Source organism: Nelusetta ayraudi, unplaced genomic scaffold (genome assembly GCF_046127955.1).
Source record: "Nelusetta ayraudi isolate G7.1 ecotype Tasmania unplaced genomic scaffold, CSIRO-AGI_Nayr_v1 ptg000006l, whole genome shotgun sequence".
In the NCBI taxonomy this organism is placed as follows: domain Eukaryota; kingdom Metazoa; phylum Chordata; class Actinopteri; order Tetraodontiformes; family Monacanthidae; genus Nelusetta; species Nelusetta ayraudi.
This window is the reverse complement of record NW_027466056.1, coordinates 355,940-377,343: the sequence shown is the minus strand read 5'-3', so window position 1 is coordinate 377,343 and position 21,404 is coordinate 355,940. Positions and strand designations below refer to the sequence as shown.

General features: G+C 43.9%; 3 protein-coding genes and 1 long non-coding RNA gene across 6 annotated transcripts in view; 3 read left to right on the top strand and 1 right to left on the bottom strand.

The window, feature by feature from the left end:
* The first annotated feature begins 1,626 nt into the window (after positions 1 to 1,626).
* fam83fb (family with sequence similarity 83 member Fb) lies at positions 1,627 to 7,710 on the top strand. The gene is made up of 5 exons (XM_076012700.1): positions 1,627 to 2,257; positions 3,123 to 3,293; positions 4,365 to 4,486; positions 4,593 to 5,338; positions 6,984 to 7,710. Exons 1-5 carry the CDS (start codon positions 1,745 to 1,747, stop codon positions 7,013 to 7,015), a joined length of 1,584 nt encoding a protein of 527 aa, XP_075868815.1. The 5' UTR covers positions 1,627 to 1,744; the 3' UTR covers positions 7,016 to 7,710.
* On the top strand, positions 6,163 to 6,545 carry LOC142879411 (uncharacterized). The gene is made up of 2 exons (XR_012925298.1): positions 6,163 to 6,235; positions 6,266 to 6,545. It is a non-coding gene; the product is annotated as an uncharacterized LOC142879411 (long non-coding RNA).
* Positions 7,711 to 8,956: 1,246 nt separating the features above from the next.
* Positions 8,957 to 21,404, top strand: part of LOC142879473 (ras-related C3 botulinum toxin substrate 2) — a 199,292-nt gene continuing 186,844 nt past the window's right edge. The window contains exons 1-7 of one of the 3 annotated variants that reach the window (XM_076012815.1): positions 8,957 to 9,108; positions 13,316 to 13,387; positions 13,505 to 13,622; positions 14,018 to 14,080; positions 15,098 to 15,257; positions 15,502 to 15,635; positions 16,564 to 16,603. In XM_076012815.1, coding sequence (XP_075868930.1) covers positions 9,074 to 9,108; positions 13,316 to 13,387; positions 13,505 to 13,622; positions 14,018 to 14,080; positions 15,098 to 15,257; positions 15,502 to 15,632 — 579 coding nt within the window. In that variant the 5' untranslated portion in view covers positions 8,957 to 9,073 and the 3' untranslated portion in view covers positions 15,633 to 15,635; positions 16,564 to 16,603. Of the gene's footprint in view, positions 9,109 to 13,315; positions 13,388 to 13,504; positions 13,623 to 14,017; positions 14,081 to 15,097; positions 15,258 to 15,501; positions 15,637 to 16,563; positions 16,636 to 21,404 lie in introns of those variants that run through there. The other 2 variants (XM_076012807.1, XM_076012823.1) reach the window with 2 other exon arrangements.
* LOC142879489 (protein CutA homolog) lies at positions 16,621 to 20,973 on the bottom strand. Its single transcript, XM_076012833.1, has 7 exons — positions 20,854 to 20,973; positions 20,638 to 20,700; positions 19,079 to 19,230; positions 18,925 to 18,984; positions 18,174 to 18,219; positions 17,437 to 17,486; positions 16,621 to 17,341 (listed from the first exon to the last, which is right to left on the bottom strand). Exons 2-7 carry the CDS (start codon positions 20,695 to 20,697, stop codon positions 17,242 to 17,244), a joined length of 468 nt encoding a protein of 155 aa, XP_075868948.1. The 5' UTR covers positions 20,698 to 20,700; positions 20,854 to 20,973; the 3' UTR covers positions 16,621 to 17,241.

The following is a 21,404-nucleotide window of genomic DNA, read 5'->3' as shown; positions in this document are numbered from 1 at the left end:
AAAAAACAAGGTGTGACTTGCGGAGCTGCCATAGACCGCCCACCGACCCGGCGTCACTGCAGTATTTGAGGGCAGGTTCGCACAGGTACAGAGTTCTCTGCAAGGAGGAGGTGAGCAAGCAGCCAGGAGAGGATGAGTCCCTCCTCTGAAAGAGCAGGAGAGTCAATCACATCAAATAGCATTATTGTCGCCAAAGTGCAAAGAATAGCAGTAAATATAAATATAAAGCGATGGAGGGTAAAAGTAAAATAGAATGAAAACAATACATGTATAAAATAATAATAATAATAATAATAATAATAATAATGTTTGGCCCGTTTTTGTTTTAACTGATAGCCATTTGAAAAAAAAAAAAAACAAAAAAAAACCAAAATGTATTATATGTGAATTGTGAACGATTTGTGATTGTGATTTTTTTTTTAAAATAAATAAATATAATGTTGGCACCGCAACTTTGTCCAGGTTTCACAGTTTGACCCACTGTGTGTTTGAGTTTGACCCCCTTAATCAGTCTACAGTCCAGACCAGGGGGGGGTCACACTGGGTTCTAAAATGTGCCAGAGAGGGGGGGGGGGGGGGGTAGCGGAGCAGCAGCAGTTGGATGGAGTGTTTTGGTGAGCCACCTCATAGGAGGAAACAATCTATCCTGGAATATCATGGAGAAAAGATGTTGCTTTAAAGTCAATTGAAAACAAACATTTCAACAAAATAGGTCTTTGAAGTACGGAAGCGCATCGCTGCCACCCTCAGAAAAAAAAAAAAAAAACCAGGGACGTGAAACTATCACATTATAACGTGATACTGAGCCCTGTTTTTTTTTTTCTTTCTAGGTTGGCAGCAATGCGCTTCCGTATTGACGCCCCACAGTATGTAGCTCTTTATTGAAACGACTGAAAAAACTGAAACAATGGATGAAATTCTATGCTATTCTATGACTTATTTACTGATGATACAATTTATTCGAGTTTTGCGGGCCAGATTAAAAAGCTTAACGGGCCTCATATGGGCCCTCGGGCCGTATGTTTTCCCCCGGCCTGGCCGGTCATAGACGTTGTTGATGGAGAGCTCCGACATCCCTTGCCCTTTGACATGTCAGTGTGTTCAGATGAAATGTGACGAGAATTCCGTCTCTCTCCAGAGAACCGGTTCTTTTGGTTCGGGCTCACTAAAAAGAGTTGGTGACTCTTTTGGCTTAGATTTTTATGTTTTTGTAGCTCATATTATTTTACGGCGTAAAATAATGTGTGCTAAAATGAATGAGTCGAGCTTACGATATCAACAACTTTAAATGCGCAGTTTAAACACACTCAACGTGGAACACAGTGCCTTAAAAAAAAAAATAAAATGGAGGATTTGATTGGTCAGAGGTCCAGCCGTTCGCCGTTTCGCCTACGAAAAATTTGACGCGGGAGCGAAAAAAAAAAAAATAAAAAAAAATAACAGCCTCTTTTTCGCGCCGTGGAAACTCACTTCCGGCGTGTAAGGATCTTAATGAGTGTGTCAGGGCTCTTTATTCCATTTGTACCTGAGGGCAGCCACCCCACCCCACCCCTTTTCTTCGCACCTAGGTCAACGTTGACGTTCAGTAAATGAAGCCACGCCCTCTAATTATTAGCAATAGAACACCGTCACTCGTACTCATCACTGCTGAAGATATCGGAACTAGCTGAAGAAAGAAAGAAAGAAAGAAAGAAAGGAAGAAAGGAAGAAAGGAAGAAAGGAAGGAAGCCCCCCTCTCACGGCTATGGCTGAGTCCCAGCTCGCCTGTCTGGAGGACGGCACCATCGGGGCCTCGGTCCCGGCGTCCAGAGCCGAGTTCTACTACAGCGCGGAGCAGCGCGGTGCCGTAGAGGAGCTGCTGCTCAACGGCGACAGCGCCTTCAAGACGCGGCTGCAGGCGGACGAGATAAAGGACTTCCTCTCCGCCAGAGAGGTCAAACTGTTGCTCAGTACTTTCAGACGCTACGACGCCGGTGAGGATCTGACAGCAGCGGAACCAGCAGCAGCAGCAGCAGCAGGGACCGATGAAGCGACCCCTGCCCGCTCCTCGGAGGCGGAGGCGGGGTCGGAGTCGGCCTGCCGGTCCACCTACTGGCCCCAGATGTCCGACACCGAGGTGCCGCCGCTGGATCTGGGCTGGCCCGACGGCGGCCACTTCAGAGGTGTGACCCGGGTGGCGGTGCACACACACCCGCCCAAAGAGAATGGGCCGCACGTCAGGGAGGTGGTTCGGAGACTCATCCAGGAGGCAAACAAGGTTCGTTTGGGGAGGAAGTTTTTTTTTCTTCTTTCTTTTCTTTCTTTCACAGGTGGAGGAATGCGTCATGAAGTCGCTTCAGTCGGGATTTCCATCCAGGAAGTGGTTCAGTGTTGTCCCGTCTCTTGAACCAGTTTTACTGCAATACATACCAGACGCAAGTGTTCGCTGATGATGTGCTGGAAAAACGTTGTTGTTGTTGTTGTTGTTGTTGTTGTTGTTGTTGTTGTTGTTGTTGTTGTTGATAATAATAATTCTGGGACCTGGGGTCTTTCTGTGTGTTAGTTTGCATGTTCTCCATGTGTCTGCTGGGTTCTCCATGTTCTCCCTGTGTCTGCTGGGTTCTCCATGTATCTGCTGGGTTCTCCATGTTCTCCATGTATCTGCTGGGTTCTCCATGTTCTCCCTGTGTCTGCTGGCATGTTCTCCATGTATCTGCTGGGTTCTCCATGTTCTCCCTGTGTCTGCTGGCTTCTCCATGTTCTCCATGTATCTGCTGGCTTCTCCATGTTCTCCCTGTGTCTGCTGGCTTCTCCATGTTCTCCCTGTGTCTGCTGGCTTCTCCATGTTCTCCATGTGTATCTGCTGGCTTCTCCATGTTCTCCAGCGTCCTCCCACACTCCAAAAACATGCATGTGAGGTGAATTGGAAACTCTAATTTGTTTGTAGGTGTGTGTATGTGAGTGTGAATGGTAGTTACAAAGGAATTCAATAAATAAAAAACAGCTGTAAAGAAGAAGTCTCTCTCCCTGGACGTCACACAGGCATAAAGGGATAAAATATGAAATGCTGCAGACGTGAATGTTTTGAACTTTTAACTTTAACTAACCGTGTTTTTCTTCATTTTCTTCTCGTTCCACTGCAGCTGATAGCGATAGTCATGGACATGCTCACAGATCCGCATATTCTGCAGGACCTCATGGACGCAGCAGCTCCTCGTCGTTCTGTGCCTGTTTACATCTTGTTGAACAAGCCAGGGGTGCCACACTTCCTGGACATGTGCAACAGGTTGCAGATTGGCTTGCGACATCTCAAAGTAAGAGCGCACTCACTAATCAAAATCTATTCAACATCCAGAAAATCTATCTATCTATCTATCTATCTATCTATCTATCTATCTATCTATTTATCTACATCAAGTGTGCTTTTAGGCCATAGTCGGTGACCTGTTGGATGTTGGATGGATGGATATATATGTGACGGTGTTCAATTGTTAATAATTAGAGGGCGTGGCTTCATTTACAGAAAGTCAACGTTGACCCAGGTGCGAAGAGAAGGGGTGGGGTGGCAGGTGGCTGAAGGAGCTGCCTTCAGGTGCAAATGGAATAAAGAGCTCTGACACACTCATTAAGGTCCTTACACGCCGGGAGTGAAATAAGAATAAATAAATAAATAAAAAACTATTGTCAAGTCAATGCAACCTTCCACACCGGCAGCGAGTTTCCACGACGCGAAAAAGAGGCTATATATACATGTATATATGTATATGTATATATATGTATATGTATATGTATACATATATATATACATGTATATGTATACATATACATGTATATGTATATATATGTATATATGTGTGTATGTGTATATATATGTATGTATGTATGTATGTATGTATGTATGTGTATATATATATATATATATATATATATATATATATATATATATAAATATATATATATATATATATATATATATATATGTATGTGTATATATATATATGTATATATATGTGTATACATATATACATGTATGTATATATATATATATATATACATATATATATATATATATATACATATATATATATATACACGTATATATATATATACATGTATATATATATGTATATATATATATACACATGTATATATACATATATATACATATATATATATATATATATACATGTGTATATATATATATATATATACACATGTATATATATATACACATGTATATATACATATATATATATATATGTATGTATATATATATATATATATATGTATATGTATTATTAGTTAGTCCTGACAGTGTCTACTGATGGCTCTGCTGCCTGTGTGAGTTTAATGTTTGCCTGATCGCTGATGTTTCTCGGTGGCAGAACATCCGAGTCAGAGTACTGGAGGGAACAGGACTTGGTTTGTCCTTTGGGAGGATCCCTGGCTCGCTCTGTTACAAGTACATGCTGGTGGATGGAGACAAAGTCCTGTTCGGCTCGTACAGGTGAGGAGGCTTTCACGTCTGCGTATGCGTTCCTGACTTTGACAGCATAATCGCTGTAACGCAAGGAAAACACGGCTTGACTTGTTTCAAACTGCTCTGTTCCCAGTTTCTCCTGGTGCACGTCCCGGATGGATCGGAACATGATCACGGTGATGAGCGGCCAGGTGGTTGACGTCTTTGACCAGGACTTTCGTGAGCTTTACGCAGTTTCCGAAAAGTTGAACCTCTACAAGGAGTTCCACGTGAACCCGCCCTCCGATAAAACCGTCGTAGCCACGCCCACCAAGTTTGAGCCCAAACGGCCCTTTTTACCAGCGACCACATCCCGCTTTCAAGTCGCTTTAGGGGATTCCCCGAAAACAGGCGTCCAGGTCCCTGCGCACAAATTTTACAACCCCAAATACCTGCTGGTGACTGGAAATATTCCACATTCTACCGGCTCTCTGCACGAAGTCACACCCAGGATGAGACAATCCATCCTGGCCAATGTTTCTGGGGAGATGAATCCAGACAGGTTGCCAGCGCTTACCAGCAGTGAGAAGATGGACCGTCTCGGTCCGCTACCCTCGGAGGGCCTGAGGGACATTTTGAATGAACCCACCAGCACTCCAGACAAGAAGGGATGGGATACTTTCAAGAGGGCATTCTCAAAGAAAAAACCCAGCGGGCAGTCGGCGAGCAGCCCGACCAGCGGTGCTTGCCCATCCCCCGCTGCATCCACTCACACAGAGGAGGAGGTGAACAGAAAGAAATCAAGTCGGAAATCTCCGTTCAAGTCCAAGAAGCAGGCTAATAACATGAGCCAGCGTGTGGCGTCGGAGCCGGTCATCAACTCTCCGCAGGACGATGAGAGTAAGTCCACAGTGAAGCTTCCTGGCATGGAGTCACATCCTGTCACTCCCCCTTACTTTAATGATGCTTCTAAAACACAGCTTCGTTCTTTAGGCTTCCAAATGTCTTTCTGTTGAACTGATTTTGTTTTTAGGATCAATGACCATAACTACTTGAGTAACTACCAAAGCAGTAAATCTAATTTTTCATGACATTCAAAAAAAACCCCAAACTGTTTGCAACCGCCGCTTTTTAACCATTTAGTATCTTCCACCCGCGCCGCTACGACATCACCTGACCTGTGAACCCACCTGACCATTGTTTCTCCCTCGGTGCGACAGACAGAGCCCCAAACTTTAATCGCTGAGCGAATAATTAGCGTATTTTCCTTTGCTTATTTGCGTCCCTTCCTCTATTAGGCTAGCTAGCCTGGAGGATTCGTTGCCGACAGCTGTTGATGGATGTGACTGGGTTTTGTGTGTAGTGTTTACTGTGGCCCTCCATGTCTCAGCACCATAGAGTAGCACTGACTTCACACTGCTGTTAAAGATCGTGATCTTTGTCGTGATGGCCAGATATTCCACATTCCAGAGGTTTTTCAGTTGGAGGTTAGCTACCCTGGCCCTGCCACTCCGGTTTGCTACCCTCTCCTGAAATAACAAGCGTTCTGAGTTAGCCTTCAGATCAGCGCCATACCATGATGTTACCGGATAATAACATTCAAATAACAACTTCCAGTTGTTTTCATTGTTTTACTTTGTTCGTGTTCTTTCAGCACTCTGCACTCTGCATCAGTGTTGCCAACTCCTCAGTAAGGAAAGTCGCTATTGGCTGTCCTGGAAGTCGTCGTCTAATTTGCATAATTGACAATTTGCACTTGATCGCAACGTAATAACACCAGGAAAAGTCGCTAGATTTGTCGCTAGTCACTTTTGACCAAAAAAAAAGTCACCATGGGGAGTTGGAAAGTCACCAAGTTGGCAACACTTCTCTGCATCAGCTTTGTCTGTTTCGAAAGAGACATTTTGGGGCACTGAGGGCAGCCAATAGGAGACGTGAGTGGATGCACTTGTGCCAATTTGCTCAGCCCCGGTATTGTTAGTTTGTTTTGCGAAGCAGAAACGATATTGCGACACCAAGTGGACACATTTAGAACAGCACTTTCTTTCATTGAGAAATTGCAGTTTTTATATTTTGCAAAATCATCTCGCCGGCCGGAAAAAAAACAGTTTGCGGGCCTGATCCGGCCCGCGGGCCGTACGTTTGACACCCCTGCTTTAGATGTGTATTCTTTTTAATGATGCTTGGGCTCCAGCAGACCCCTGGGACCCTGAGCTCAGGAAGAAAGCAGCTATTGAAAATGCATGGATGCATGGATGATGCTGATCTACGCGAACATAATGATCTCGAGCTCTCTCAATAATTATCAACGATGACTCGACGAGGTTGAAAGTGAATCTGAATTAGACTCAGCTCAACCAGTTGTGCTATTTTTTAGAACAGGCCTGCAGGGGGCGACCTCTGTGGCCTTTAGGGGGGCAAGCTGGTGTTGGCGAGCCCTGATTCCACAGTAGAGCGTCGGCTTAGGTTGAATGCAGTTGAATGAAGTGTCCCACCAGCGCAGTAGAATGCTGAGTAACGATGTCACTGTTGTCTCCCCCTACAGTTCAGAAGAGCCAAAAGTGTTCCATCTCCTGACACAAGCCAAGGGACGACAGCGCCACAAAGAGACTCTGTGTGATTCTAAGATCTGTGGCGACCGACCAAATGAACTTGCACTTCTGTCCTTTTTCCTTTGGCGTTTGGTTTGTGTGCCTCTGTGTGATGAGAGAAAAAAAATACACAATTAGCTGACAAACCGCTGAAGGGGGAGGCGGCTTGCGGTTTAATGACTCTTTTGTTTTGACATTTTGCAGTTTTTTGCTGTTTGAGCAAATTCATTTCGTGAATGATTTCTTGATTCCCTTTGTTTTCCGCAGCGTGTGGGTTCTTTTGGAATGTCATCACTGTGCTTCTTCTTATTGTTTTATTTAACAGGCGTGACCCTTGATATGCTCTGGACTGTGGCAATTTATCCATTCATTTTCCAGACCTGCTTCCCTACTCTCAGGGTTCAGGGGGAGGGGGGGGGGGGTGAACAAAATGTTGATGGACTTTTACTCTTTTCATTTTGTTTTTCTTGTGTATTCAAAATACGAGCTTTCATTTATTTTGTTGTTGTTGTTGTTGTCATGTGGTTTTTAATTTTCAACGACACCAAACAGTTTCAACTTGTTCTGTGTATGAACTTTTGGACCGCGGCAAAGCACTGAAGAGACTGCTGAAGTAAAGCTTGGTTAAAAAAATGACAGAGGTTGTCGTTTTTTACACGTGTGTGTGTGTGTGTGTGTGTGTGTGTGTGTGTGTGCGCAGACCAGACTCAGGTAGCAGAGGTTGAAACTGTTGGGGTCAAAATGAATTTGAAATAAATAAATAAAATAAAATACATTAATAAACCACTGAAAGTAATTTTACTCCTGCAGCACTGCAGTTCACAGGCGAGCGCTCACGCGACCAGACACTGGTCAGTGAAGTCAAGAGAAGAGACAGCGGTCGCTCAACACTCAACAGGGGGCGCTGTTCAGAGAGCTGAGTGTTTGAGGTGAGTAAACGGTCAAACGAAGAGAACTCTGTGTCTGTCTGTCTGTCTGTCTGCCTGCCTGCCTGCCTGTCTGTCTGCATACAAGCATTTAGGGATGTTAATCAATCCATGATTGATTCGTTGCCATTAACTCAGCCAACTGAATTAAAGACTCGAACTTGCGACTCGTTCATCGACCTTGATCGCAGGGGAACGGCGGGAAAAAGAAGACTCACGGATTCATTCAACAATCAACAATTAATGGAGAATTTCAGCGCCCCCCCCCCTGTTACGTCAGTGCGAGGTTAATCGTGATGGCCTCGGCAGCCCACACGAGGGCGCTGTCGCACATGAGCTCCGTGACCTCAGATTGGCAGCGCGAGGACGCCGTGCACGTTGCTGCCTGCTCGACGTTTCTTCTCTTCACCGACTCACTTTCTGTTCCTCATTGGAAGATGCCATCGCTCGTCTCTCAAATGGTAAAAAATAAATAAAAGTGTGCTTGTGTGGAAATAAAATGTATTCTGGGTTCCGTAGAGGAAATCTTTCGATTTTTTTTTTTTTTTTTTTGAAAGAACTTTTTGGGATTATCAGAGAAAACACCACTTGTCAATGAATTAAAGTTAGCAATTGTCAATATTGGCATTTTTAATCGGTAATGTAATCCAATGGCAAATGCAGCGCTCAATTCTTGACAATGACAAACTAAAGTAAAGTCAATTCAACATCATCACAACCGCTTGTTGTATGTTCACAGCAGTCAGAGACGACAATCGGCAGCTAACAACACAGAAGGTTTCCAGTCCAACGTCCCCTTTGGGACTGCAGCATCCTCCTCTCTTGTCACTCACTGATGGCAGAACACTGCCAGCCATTTTGCAGCCTTCAGTCTTGTTGCAACGTTGTCTTTCTGCGCAACTTTCAGGTCCCCCCCGGCCCCCCTCTCTCTTTTTCTCTCTCTCTCACAGAAACAAAATGGTGCAGGAGGAAGAGAAGAAAGGGAAGAGTCAGCGCAGGGAGGGAGGGAGGGAGGGAGGGAGGAGGAGGGGTGTCAAGTGCAGGCGGTGTTCAGCGGTTTCCTGTCGTCGCCTTCGACCTCGCTGCTCTGAGTAGCGGCAGACCGAGCGCGGAGCAAGATGCAGGCTATCAAGTGCGTGGTCGTGGGAGACGGGTATGGCAACATTTTCATTTTACCCTCTGCCTGTCCTGCGTCTGGGCCATTTCTGTCTTTTCTCAACTCTGCACTCGTTGACACGACATGAAAGCAACACAGCACAGCACAGCACAGCTGATGGTAAAAAAAAAAAGAAAAGTTTGCCTGGTGTGACACGGTTGTTGCAGTTGTGAGCTCGCCCCAGAGCTGATTTGAACTTGTCTGGAGTGATGCAAGTCACAACACGCGTCAACATTTTTTTGTTAAAGAGGAAGAAGAAGAAGAAGAAGAAAAAAAAGCGTCAGAGCACTCAATCCCTTTTTACGATGGAGGAGAAGTGATGATTTACTGCCAAACGGAGGCTTGAAGAAGTTCCACGAAAGGAAATAAACGCAAGTCTGGAAGTCAGAAAACACTGTGTGTGTTTCTTTCAGCGAAAGGCCTGAAGAAGCCGAGGCTCTGAAGGCACAGATTAGAGATTGTTCACATCAGTGGAGGCTGCAGGGCGAGCTGTCGGGGGGGGAGATTGGTGCGGAAGTGCTGCAGTCGATGCCACACCTGTAAAAAAAACCTTCACAAAGTTCAACAAACGCCGTTACTGCTGCTTCCTGCCAACCGTGTACACCCTGACACACTACTGGTACTGGTACATACATGGTGAATACCAGGAGCAGCATCACATGTTTGGATAGAAGAGGACTTGAGCTCCTCTTAACTGATAGTGTGCATCTTTTTTTTTTCTTCTCAACACCACCATCATCATTCTCCTCTCTAGATGCTGCTTCATTTATTCAGCCAAACAAAATGAAAGCAGCTGGCGCTCCATCTCGGGCTGAACAAAGTCCAAGGAGATATTTTATTTATGTTGATGTTTTTCATTCATTTCGGTCGTTTCTTGTCAAAAAACAAAACAAAAACACAACTCATCGAATGACTTCCAACATCTGGGAGTCTTTGTCAAAACAAATTAAGAAGAAACAAACAAGAAAACAAAATCCTTGGTTGGAACTTGTGTGTGTGTCGTGTGTGTCGTGTGTGTCGTGTGTGTTGTGTGTGTCGTGTGTCGAACCACTCGACAGCGGCGCAACTTTCACGTTGCTGTATAGCCCAGAAGCAAAATTTCAGAGGCACAAAACATTTTGCCACATACGCCCTGCAGTCAACAGTTTGCACTCACACTTCTGGTTGAATAGTTTTTCTTTCTTTTTTCATGACCGTTGACATTGCGTAGATTCTCACTCAAAGGCATCACAACTATGAATGAACACATCTGGAATATGGATGAAACAAAAAAAACCAAACAACTTTTATATTTCAAAATGATGTAGAACAGCCGCCCTCCATATAAAATATACAGAACATCACTTTTTTTTTTTTTTCCTTTTGCCACATTAATCCACAGATCTTGCTCATATATTTGATGCCTTCAGTGTATCTACAGTGTAGTAAAGATAAAAGAGAAGCAGGTGAGTGCAAACTGTTGACTGGCGCACAAGATGGTGTTCATGCAGTGCCACGAGTTTCTGTTCCGTTGTTCCATCCACACTTACACACTTGCACATTCAATGACTTTGGCTTATGGATCAGTTTATTCATGACTCTTCTTTCTTTTCTTTTTTTTTTTTACAGCAAATTTTTTTCCCACAAAATATTTGACTTTATTCACCAAATTTCAACTCGAAACTCGAACTGGAAACTTCAAATTGAAAACCTCCTCCCTGTGATATTTTCCTCTCTTCCTGTGGGCCCCTGACCCTCTTTGGTAATTGATGTTTTCTTTTTTTCACTCACACTTTAAAGGGGATTCATTGTGAGGCGACGCTAACAGAGGCTTTTACCCGACCAGGAGTGCGACAGTTTATTTCCACCTTCACGCAGGGCCGCACGCAGAGTGAGAAACACACAGTAAAATCAGAGGATTTATCTTCTTCCTCTTTTCTGCTTTTCCGCGCTGGCTCGCTGGCTCTTCACAAACGGATCAGTTCCTATTTGACTCACAACCAAGCAGCAAACCTGGCGCGCTCTTCTGTGCTTTTTTGGCCTCCGCCGCCTTCAGAGACACTCGCTAGTGCAACACTTGCACCACGACTCCGCCCGCCACTCCCCCCCCCCCTGTCAAAGATGAATGTCGGTGCGCTGAAAGGAAGAGGAAGGCCAGCGAAACTCTGCTGCTGAGCAAAGCACGGCAGCGAGACGACGGCCGCCTACATTTGACTGCCTTTATATTTAGCTCTAGTTTAAAAAAAATATATTATTTTTTACTGAGAAAACTTCATGTCTGCAAAACACTCACTCACTCTTTGTGCGGTGATGTGGTCGAGCATCAGTCAGTATGCGGCCGTCACTTTCAACAAACTGACAGAAACCAACCCTATAAACCGTATAAACCCACTACTCATATATATAAATATATATATATATATACTATGTAGACTTGTGTATACAGTACTACCGAGAACATTAGAACCTCCTGAGAAGGTCGTTGTATTTGCCCATGTGTGAACTCTTCTGAGCCAACAACCCAACACAGACTTGTTAAAAGCTCAGGAGCCTTTTGCAGGCGTTTGGATTCTGTGGACTCTTTGAAGCTACAAAACTGAAGCTTTTCCACAGTATTCTCATTTTCTGAGTTTGTGGCTTTGTGGTTTTAATAATATGAAAATCTTAATCAGCAAAGTTACAACAAGGAACTGCTTGAGACGTCAATTTGTGTGGAATGGCTCAATGAAAATTTGTTTGGTTTCATCTTTTATGTTAAATTGCCAAAATAAAACAACTGTTTCTTGATATTCTCATTTTTCGGGTAGTACTGTATATCCTTATTTTTACTCCACCGTGTTGCACACTATTTACCCTTTTTTTTTTTTTTTTTTTTTTTACTTATTCTGTCTTTTTTTTTTAACCTAAGTGGTAGAACAGAGAAAAAAACAGAGTCAAATTCCTTGTTTGGCCTGTACAAGCCTGGCCAATGAAGCTGGTTCTGATTCTGATTTTGTTGATACCGCTTAAGGACTTGAAGGAGACCTGACGTGCGACCCTAACTCTCCTGTGTGTGTGTGTGTGTGTGTGTGTGTGTGTGTGTGTGTGTGTGTGTACATACACGTGCAAAACGGCCTTTGTGTAGCATTTCAGTGTTTGATGCTCCTGGGCCACACGTAGTCAATAGTAGCACTTTACATCTAACCACCGCAGCCACTTTAGCTTTAGCTTAGCGATGTGCAACATTGTCGACTTGTGCAATCGGGCTTGTGTGCATGTCATTACACACCGGGGTCTTTGTGCAACTGGGAATGTGCAATAGCGGCAGCACGTTTCACCGTTACTTTACATCATTTTTACGGATGAAATGCAGAAAAAGTGCTTTAAACAGAATGACGCGGAGCAGTGTGTGTGCCGTTGGCAAAGTTGGCTCACAATAGGGAAATAACATCAGCATGTAAAAAGTAGGGCAGTGTAGTTTATTACAACTCTAGGGTTAATAACGCTTCACAAAAAGAGCAAAACGAGCACTGAAGATCGCCGCTGGGTGCTGTTCAAATCAAAAACCAAAAATAGCAAAGGGCCAAGAGTCAAACCAGCAGGTCGCTGAAGAAAAGACAAAGTGAAAGCTGTCTGTCTGTCAGCAAAAACCCCAAAACACGCAGAAACAGCACCTCTGCACACTGTGTTTCAAACACTGGCAAACTGCATGGAGGTGACAAAACAGGATCAGTAAAAAAAACAAAAAGGTCCAGCGTACAGTAATAATATGTGGCTTAATTTATGATTTTTATATTGCTAAACCAGGTGACCAGGTATCCAGGTGTGGGTGCACAGGGCCACCGTAGTTCACAGGCAAACTCAGGTGAGGGAGGGAGGGAGGGTGAAAGACGCTGCAATCTAAAATGTAACCACTTGATGTCGCTGTTTCTTCCTCAATATCTTCAAATATTACACATTGGACGAAGTGTACCAGTCAGAAAAAGACAGGTGACGGATTGGCTGGCACAGCAGGGAGGGTGGAGCCTGCAGGCAGGGGGAGGGAAGGACTGAGGAAAGACAGCTGCAGCTGTAAGCAGGTGTGAATAAAGGTTGTGGGGACTTGGAAAATCACAGAGCCACCGAGTAGTTGATGACTGAAGATGGACTCCAGAGGGTGGAATCACCAGCAGGGCCCTGCACACCTGGTCTAAAGCAGTGTTTTTAATGATGTCTCACTCCATGTTCTCCTTCTCGTCTGATTTAGCGCTGTGGGAAAAACATGTCTCCTCATCAGCTACACCACCAACGCTTTCCCTGGGGAGTACATTCCAACTGTGTGAGTGACACTCGGCCTCCTCAGCTGTGTTTGTTCATTTGGAGGGAAAAAAAGAGCAAAATGGCACACCGAATCAGAAACAAGCTGTTGACACATCGCTGGCACCCTCTCCAACAGATTCGACAACTACTCTGCAAACGTCATGGTGGACAGCAAACCAGTCAACCTGGGCCTCTGGGATACAGCTGGACAAGAGGACTACGACAGGCTCCGCCCACTGTCCTACCCTCAGACGGTAGACACACACACACACATATATATATTTATATATATGTATATATGTACAAATATACATATGTATACTTATAATGAACAGAATAGAAGCATCAAGACAGACGACACCAAGAATCCCCTGCCGACAAATTATTGATGTATATATGTGATGTTTTTTTACACAGTAGACAAATACTTCTGTCACGTCAGTTAGAAAAAATATTCTAAACCTGACGTTACATGAGACGAGACGGCGATAAAGAAAATGCTCTACAGCAACACAGGTTACATCTACACTGACTCCAGACAGTTAAAAGAACAAATGAACCAGTACATGAGTCAATGAATATATGGTGAATGGTGAGGAAAACTAACTTAACGCTCTGTCTTACAACTTCTTTTGTCACATGGGTGCAGGACGTTTTCCTCATCTGTTTCTCCCTGGTGAGCCCAGCGTCATATGAGAACGTCAGAGCCAAGGTGAGTCTCACGCTTGTGGTCGAAGCCTTTTCTGTACGCCAACATAGAGTTTGCTGGCAAAATGTCCTAAAGATTTTTCCTTTGGTGAATTGAGATTATAGGAGAGAAAATTGAGCAACGGAACAAAAGTGCAGTGTCGTAAAACTGAAGAGATTTATTGGCAACGGCTTCAACTTTTATCCGTAAAACTGTGTGTGTAAGTGTGTCGTCTCTGTGAAATAATCCATTTGGTTTGGCAAGCCGTCAGTGAGTCAGTGAGTCAGTCAGTTAGTGAGTGAGTCAGTCAGTGAGTCAGTCAGTTAGTGAGTCAGTGAGTCAGTCAGTTAGTGAGTGAGTGAGTGAGTGAGTCAGTCAGTCAGTGAGTCAGTCAGTTAGTGAGTCAGTGAGTCAGTCAGTTAGTGAGTGAGTGAGTGAGTGAGTGAGTCAGTCAGTGAGTCAGTCAGTCAGTGAGTCAGTGAGTGAGTCAGTGAGTGAGTCAGTTAGTGAGTGAGTGAGTCAGTCAGTCAGTCAGTCAGTCAGTTAGTGAGTCAGTCAGTCAGTCAGTCAGTCAGTCAGCCAGGTGTTCAGGAAACAACAGGCAGTAGTGACTCAGCTCTTCTAGGGGGGGGGCTGCAGGAGTCGCTCCCATTGACTGGAACTGTCCCGCCTTCACCCTGACACCAGCTGCAAGAGCCCAAACCCACCGCTAGGTGGCACACTGACGCGTGGTGTGCGTTGGACGGACTGGGTCGTGTAGTAGACGATGAACTGCGTAGTGAAAGGTTGAAGCCGGGGAAAAGAGAACGGTGTGGAACCGCTGGACTGTCGACGTGCAGTCAGAACGACGACCTCGGCAAAACTCACCGGAGGCGGAAATCAAATTGTTTAACGGCTGAGAGATTGACGCGCTTTTAATTTCCTCACACTTTCCGTCTTCAAAGCTGTATTTTCTACTCAGCAAAAACACAAAAATTCCTGTTCTATCACAGCTGACTCTTTTCATTTTGTTCCCATGAACACCACCACCACCACCACCAGTGGTTCCCTGAGGTCCGTCACCACTGCCCCTCCACACCCATCATCCTCGTTGGTACCAAGTTGGATCTGAGGGACGAGAAGGACACCATTGAGAAGCTGAAGGAGAAGAAGCTGGCTCCCATCACCTACCCGCAGGGCCTGGCTTTAGCCAAAGAAATCGGTAGGGACGGCCCGCTCATCATCATCATCACCATCATCATCATCATCATCATCATCATCATCATCATCATCACCTCAGCAAATGTTGACAAATAACTGAACACACTGCTTTGAAATTGAAGTTTCCATGAATGCACTTTTTTTTTGAAAAGAATTCAAGCTGAACAGCCGCAGTCCTCACACTGATCTGATAGGTCTCATTGAAGATGGAACTTTGAATGCGTTTGCTCTCCGTCCTGGTGCAGATGCAGTCAAGTACCTGGAGTGCTCTGCCCTGACCCAGCGCGGCCTCAAGACGGTGTTTGACGAGGCCATCAGGGCGGTGCTGTGCCCTCAGCCAGTCAGGGATAAGAAGCGGCAGTGCTCACTGCTCTAACTGGTAAATAAAGAGAATTGAATTCATTCTGACCTTTGTAATTATTTAAATCAGAATTAATCACATTTTAATCGCATATCCATTTTTTTAGGTTTTCGACAGAAGTGGGAAGAAATTAATAAAAATACTTTTTTAAGAATTAATTACAAATACAGTTTCTGTATCACGTTTTTGGGGTTTTCTTTGGTATACAGGTACTACCCAGAACATTAGAATCTCCTGAAAAAGTTGCAGTATTTCTGCAATTCAACTTAAAAGGTGAATGTGACATATTATATAAAGGAATAATATGCAAATCAATATATTTCAAGTTTTTATTATTTCTTTGGATCAGGTCTTGCAGCTTAAAAAAAACAAAACTCAAATTTTATAATAATTTTCTGAGTTTGTGGGTTTGTGGTTTTAATAAGCTGAAAATCTTAATCAGCAAAGTTACAACAAGGAACTGCTTGAGATGTCAATTTGCGTGGAATGGCTCAATAAAATGTGTTGCTTTCATCTTTGATGTTAAATTGCCAAAATAAAACAACTTTGACTTGATATTCTCATTTTTCGGGTACTTCCTGTATGTATAATTTTTATACAATGTATCAGCTCAGTCCAATAACTCACCTTTTACTGTTTTACTGTGTGCAACTACCAGTCTTGAAGAAATGCCGAGAACAAATGGCTGTTTACATAATAATGATGATAAAGATACATGTTATTTGCATAGCGCTTTTCATAAAACTCAGACACTTTACAGAGGCATTAAAATAATAAAACCAGTACAGAGGTGTTCCTAGCGTCCTAGTCCCAGGGAACCTTTGGCAGCTTTGGTCAAATGATATTTTTTTCAGAATCTGCTCAATGATGAAAGTCACTGCTGTTGTTGACAAAGGGGGCCCTGCTTCATAACTGTGCTCATCCTCAGTGCTTTGGATTCTTTCAGGATAAACACAGAGGACCAAGGTTTCAACATGCTGACCTGGCTGGGTTGGAAGGATGCTGTGGCAAAATGTCTACACACACACACACACACACACACACACACACACACACACACACACACACACACACACACACACACACACACACACACACAGTCCTATTGTGGTTCATAATAACAGGCGTCTAAACAAACTCAGCCAGTGATATTTGACTGTGTAAACAAACACGTCCGTTGAGATCGGCTGCCCACTGTTATTTAAGTCGTGACAAAAATGAAAAGTCTTTTGTGTTAATCGTTCTGGATTGTTTTAATAGTGTTGTATTTGACAAATGATGAACCGATGGATTTCCTGGTGGCTTTGAAATAAAAGAGATTTTGATAAGTAAAAAAAAACAAAAAAACAGCTGTCTGGGACAATGCATCATTCAGCACAATTCCTTATTATGACTCGCATGTTCTAGAAGTTTGTCATCATGACTGAACTGGAAAAGAAAGGACTCAAAAATAATATTTAGTTTGCACCACAACAAAACCACTGAAAAAAAAAACTGCCTGATAGCAACGTCGTGGGATGGGGTCTTCAGTCCAGCGGTGTGAGATGTTCACACCCAGCACTCGGCTCCTCTGAGGCGGCTGTCAGTCAGTCAGTCAGTCAGTCAGTCGGTCAGTCCAGGGGCTCTACTCAGGGACGGTCTCCCCCAGCCAGCGCAGGTACGGCAGGTTGCCCTGGTCAATAGGCAGGCTGATGACCTCAGCCACCTCGTAGGGGTGGTTGGAGCTGCATGGGAAGCAAGCATTCATCATTCAGTTCAGCACCAACATGCACGCAGTCATTAATAAATAACTAAATAAATAAATAAAAAGCAGACTCACCGGACATACTCGGTCAGTGCAGCTATTTTGGAACTTCTGGTTTTAATGATCTGCAGAGACATTTTGTCGTGGTGTTAATCAGAATCCTTTTCTGCTGATTTGACAGCAGCGCTGCACCGCTCTGGGAAAAATGTTCCTCAGAATCCGGATCAGTTTCACAATGAAGTTATTTTATTTATTTTTTTTGTTCACTAAATCTTTATTGCGCCGATGAACAAAGCCAATTGACAAACATTCAGTCAGAGCAGCGTTTCTCAACGGGTGGCTCATGACGGAGCCGCTTTGACTGGGTCGCAGCTTCGTGGTCAGCGGAAGAAAAAAAAAAAAAAAAAAAAAAGAAATCAGGATTTTACTGTCAGGGTTTTCGGCTTGGTTCACGCGCACATGAACTCAAAGTTTTCTAATTGCATCGAGCTCACCCGCGTGTTTTATGACGCGTGGCTTTGATGACTTTTTTTTTTTCCCTTTTCTTTCCTCTCCCAGTGCCTTCAGCCACAAACTGCTGCAGTTGTGACGTGATTTCAGTGCGAGACGTGTTAGAATGAATTCAATATGGTCAGAGATTACGATCAATCAAAAAAAAAAACAAAAAAAACACCACAACAGACTGCTGCGTTGGTGTCGAAACAGCATCACAGGTGACACAGAGTGAATCCATGTGGCTAAAATGTCCTTCAGGAGCCACCTGGCTTCACACTTTAGAAGCTAAAATAGTGAAATGCTCCAGATGGACTCACCAGCATCACCTCGTTGTCCTCCTCAATCTTCCCCTGCCATTCATATCTGAGGAAATAAAATAAATAAATATATATATATATATATATGAAAAGAAGCACATATTAAACTCTCTGAAATCAAAAATATAAGGTAAAAGTATACATTATTATCTTATACATCACACTGTTTATTTACCCTCCATGGACTCACAACATGTGCAAACCTCTGACTTTCCTTTCTCAAATCTTTTCCCTTTTGTCTCGCACCAGTCAAAGTATTTCATCTCTTTTATGCACAACAGGAATATTGAAAAACTAATATTAGCAGTGACCATGCTTCCTGACAATCGCAGCTGTCACGTACGGGCACTACCCGAAAAATGAGAATATCAAGTAAAAGTTGTTTTATTTTGGCAATTTAACATCAAAGATGAAAGCAACACATTTTATTGAGCCATTCCACGCAAATTGACGTCTCAAGCAGTTCCTTGTTGTAACTTTGCTGATGTAAGATTTTCATCTTATTAAAACCACAAAGCCACAAACACAGAAAATGAGAATACTGTGAAAAGCTTCAGTTTTGTAGCTTCAAAGAGTCCAAAAGACCTGCAAAAGGCTCCTGAGCCTTTAGAAAGTCTGTGTTGGGTTGTTGGCTCAGAAGAGTTCACACATGGGCAAATACAAGAACCTTCTCAGGAGGTTCTAATGTTCTGGGTAGTACCTGTACAATGGCTGCATCCATCCTGTAAAACCACGACATTGCTCAACTTACATGGATGTGACTGCTGGAACAATGTTGACGCAGGCTGCGAGCTTCCCTCCAACCATTCCCCTGAAAATGGAAAATCAGAAAGTTCAACCTGAGAAAAAGAGAGAGAGAGAGTGGGAGACGTATGCTTGGAGAAGAGTTCATCTGTGCGTGGCACCTGGCCAGCTCCTTGGCGACCGTCTCATTGGGGCAGGTGATGAAGGCTGCAGAGTGGGTGCCTGATATGTACGTCTCCGATGCCATGGAAAATGCCCTGAAGCTCACAGTCCTCAGCAGCTGGAACATCAACACGCTGACGACAAACACCGTCTGTCTGGGCAGAGGATCAGAGTTGCTTTCATTTTCTTTTATTGCTTTGTTTTTGTTTTCTGGTCTTTTAGCTTTCAAGCTCGTTGCTGGTGGACTTTTAGGTGATTTAGTATGTCAGGATAAATATTTGACATCATTTCGCAGGCCAATAATTTTCAAATGAAATTTTATTTGTACGTTTGTTTCCTCGCAGGGAATCCCCTCTCAGTCTGGATGATTCCGCCCCCTGGTGGCCGCTTCCTCTTATGGTTCCTCCTGCCATTTTATATGAATATTTCTGCAGTGTGTGTGTGTGTGTGTGTGTGTGTGTGTGTGTGTGTGTGTAATAACCTGTGTGCATTCGGGAGGAGTGTGTGGGCTTTAATAGACTGCAGCACTTCAGTTGAATGTTGCTTTTTATCTTCATTTTTCTTTTCTTTTTACTTTTAATATTTGTCAAGTTCCTTGGGTTGCATTTGCTATAGAAATAACCTCTCACAGCAAGAAGGTGCAGGGTTTGATTCCTGGGCCTGAGGTCTATCTGTGTGGAGTTTGCATGGTCTCCATGTCTCTGCTGGTTTCTCTCTAGGTTCTCCATGTCTCTGCTGGCTTCTCTCTAGGTTCTCCAAGTCTCTGCTGGATTCTCTATGTGTCTGCTGGTTTCTCTCTAGGTTCTCCATGTCTCTGCTGGCTTCTCTATGTGTCTGCTGGTTTCTCTCCAGGTTCTCCATGTCTCTGCTGGTTTCTCTCTAGGTTCTCCATGTCTCTGCTGGCTTCTCTCTAGGTTCTCCATGTCTCTGCTGGTTTCTCAATGTGTCTGCTGGGTTCTCTCCAGGTTCTCCATGTCTCTGCTGGTTTCTCTATGTGTCTGCTGGTTTCTCTCTAGGTTCTCCATGTCTCTGCTGGCTTCTCTATGTGTCTGCTGGTTTCTCTCCAGGTTCTCCATGTCTGATGGTTTCTCTCTAGGTTCTCTATGTGTCTGCTGGTTTCTCTCTAGGTTCTCCATGTCTCTGCTGGTTTCTCAATGTGTCTGCTGGGTTCTCTCCAGGTTCTCCATGTCTCTGCTGGTTTCTCTATGTGTCTGCTGGGTTCTCTCTAGGTTCTCCATGTCTCTGCTGGCTTCCCTATGTGTCTGCTGGGTTCTCTCCAGGTTCTCCAGCTTCCTCCCAGAGTCCAGAAACATGCATGTGAGGTGAACTGGGAACTCTGAACTGACTGTATGTGAGTGTGAATGGTTGTTTGTCTCTGTGTGTCTCTAACAAAGTGGCCACTGGTCCAGAGTGTCACCCTGCCTTCACACTTTGACAGCTGGGAGAGGCTCCAGCAGACCATGAGAGCAGGAACAATCGGGTATTTGACTGACTGACTGACTATTAGATGAGGAACCCACTTCTACTCAAGCGGTGAGCAGTGGCCAACACTCACCACAAGCCAATGTTTGGCGGATCCTCTTTGCTGTGTCTCTGAACTGGCCAGTCCCAGGCGCATTCCCTGCAACACAACAACCACTGCTCACAACCAAGGTGCTACAACGGATACATTGATAACGCTGCAAGTATCAACGTGAGCGAAGCAGCATTCTGGCGAGTGGGAAAACAAAAAACAACGCTTAAATATCTCTACTTAGATCGCATTGGAAAATACCGAGGAATGTTGTCACTGCATGCTGTCAGTAAACACGTCGAGCTGCTGCTGCTTCTTCTTCTTCTATTGCGGGTGGTAACCGACGTTAAGGCGCCACCTGCTGTATTGGAGTGTAAACCAGTGCACAGCGAACATAAAACAATCTTTTCTGCGCTGATGACATTTTTTCCATTCCACCATTTTTAAAATGTATTTATTTTCTAGTGCAAAAATATTTTTAAGCGGCTGTGTAGGCGCGTTGTGAGTCTTTATCAGTTGTGACACAATCTGTTTCATCACAGACAAAACTAGACCATAGGGACATTTTTGTTTATAAATATCTGATTGATGAATGGATTTTTTTTTTTAAATGTCCATGTTCACAGTATATCAACTGTAATTCTTTCCTACATACATTGTTGAGCGACTATCCAAAGTCCATGTAATTTCAATGTTAATCATTGCAGACGGCGTCCAACATTTTTCTTTTCTCGTTTTTCTTCCAAAATAGTTGTTAGTTGGCATCCACACCACATAAAAACACCGGTCACCGGCCTCCACACGCAGCAGGA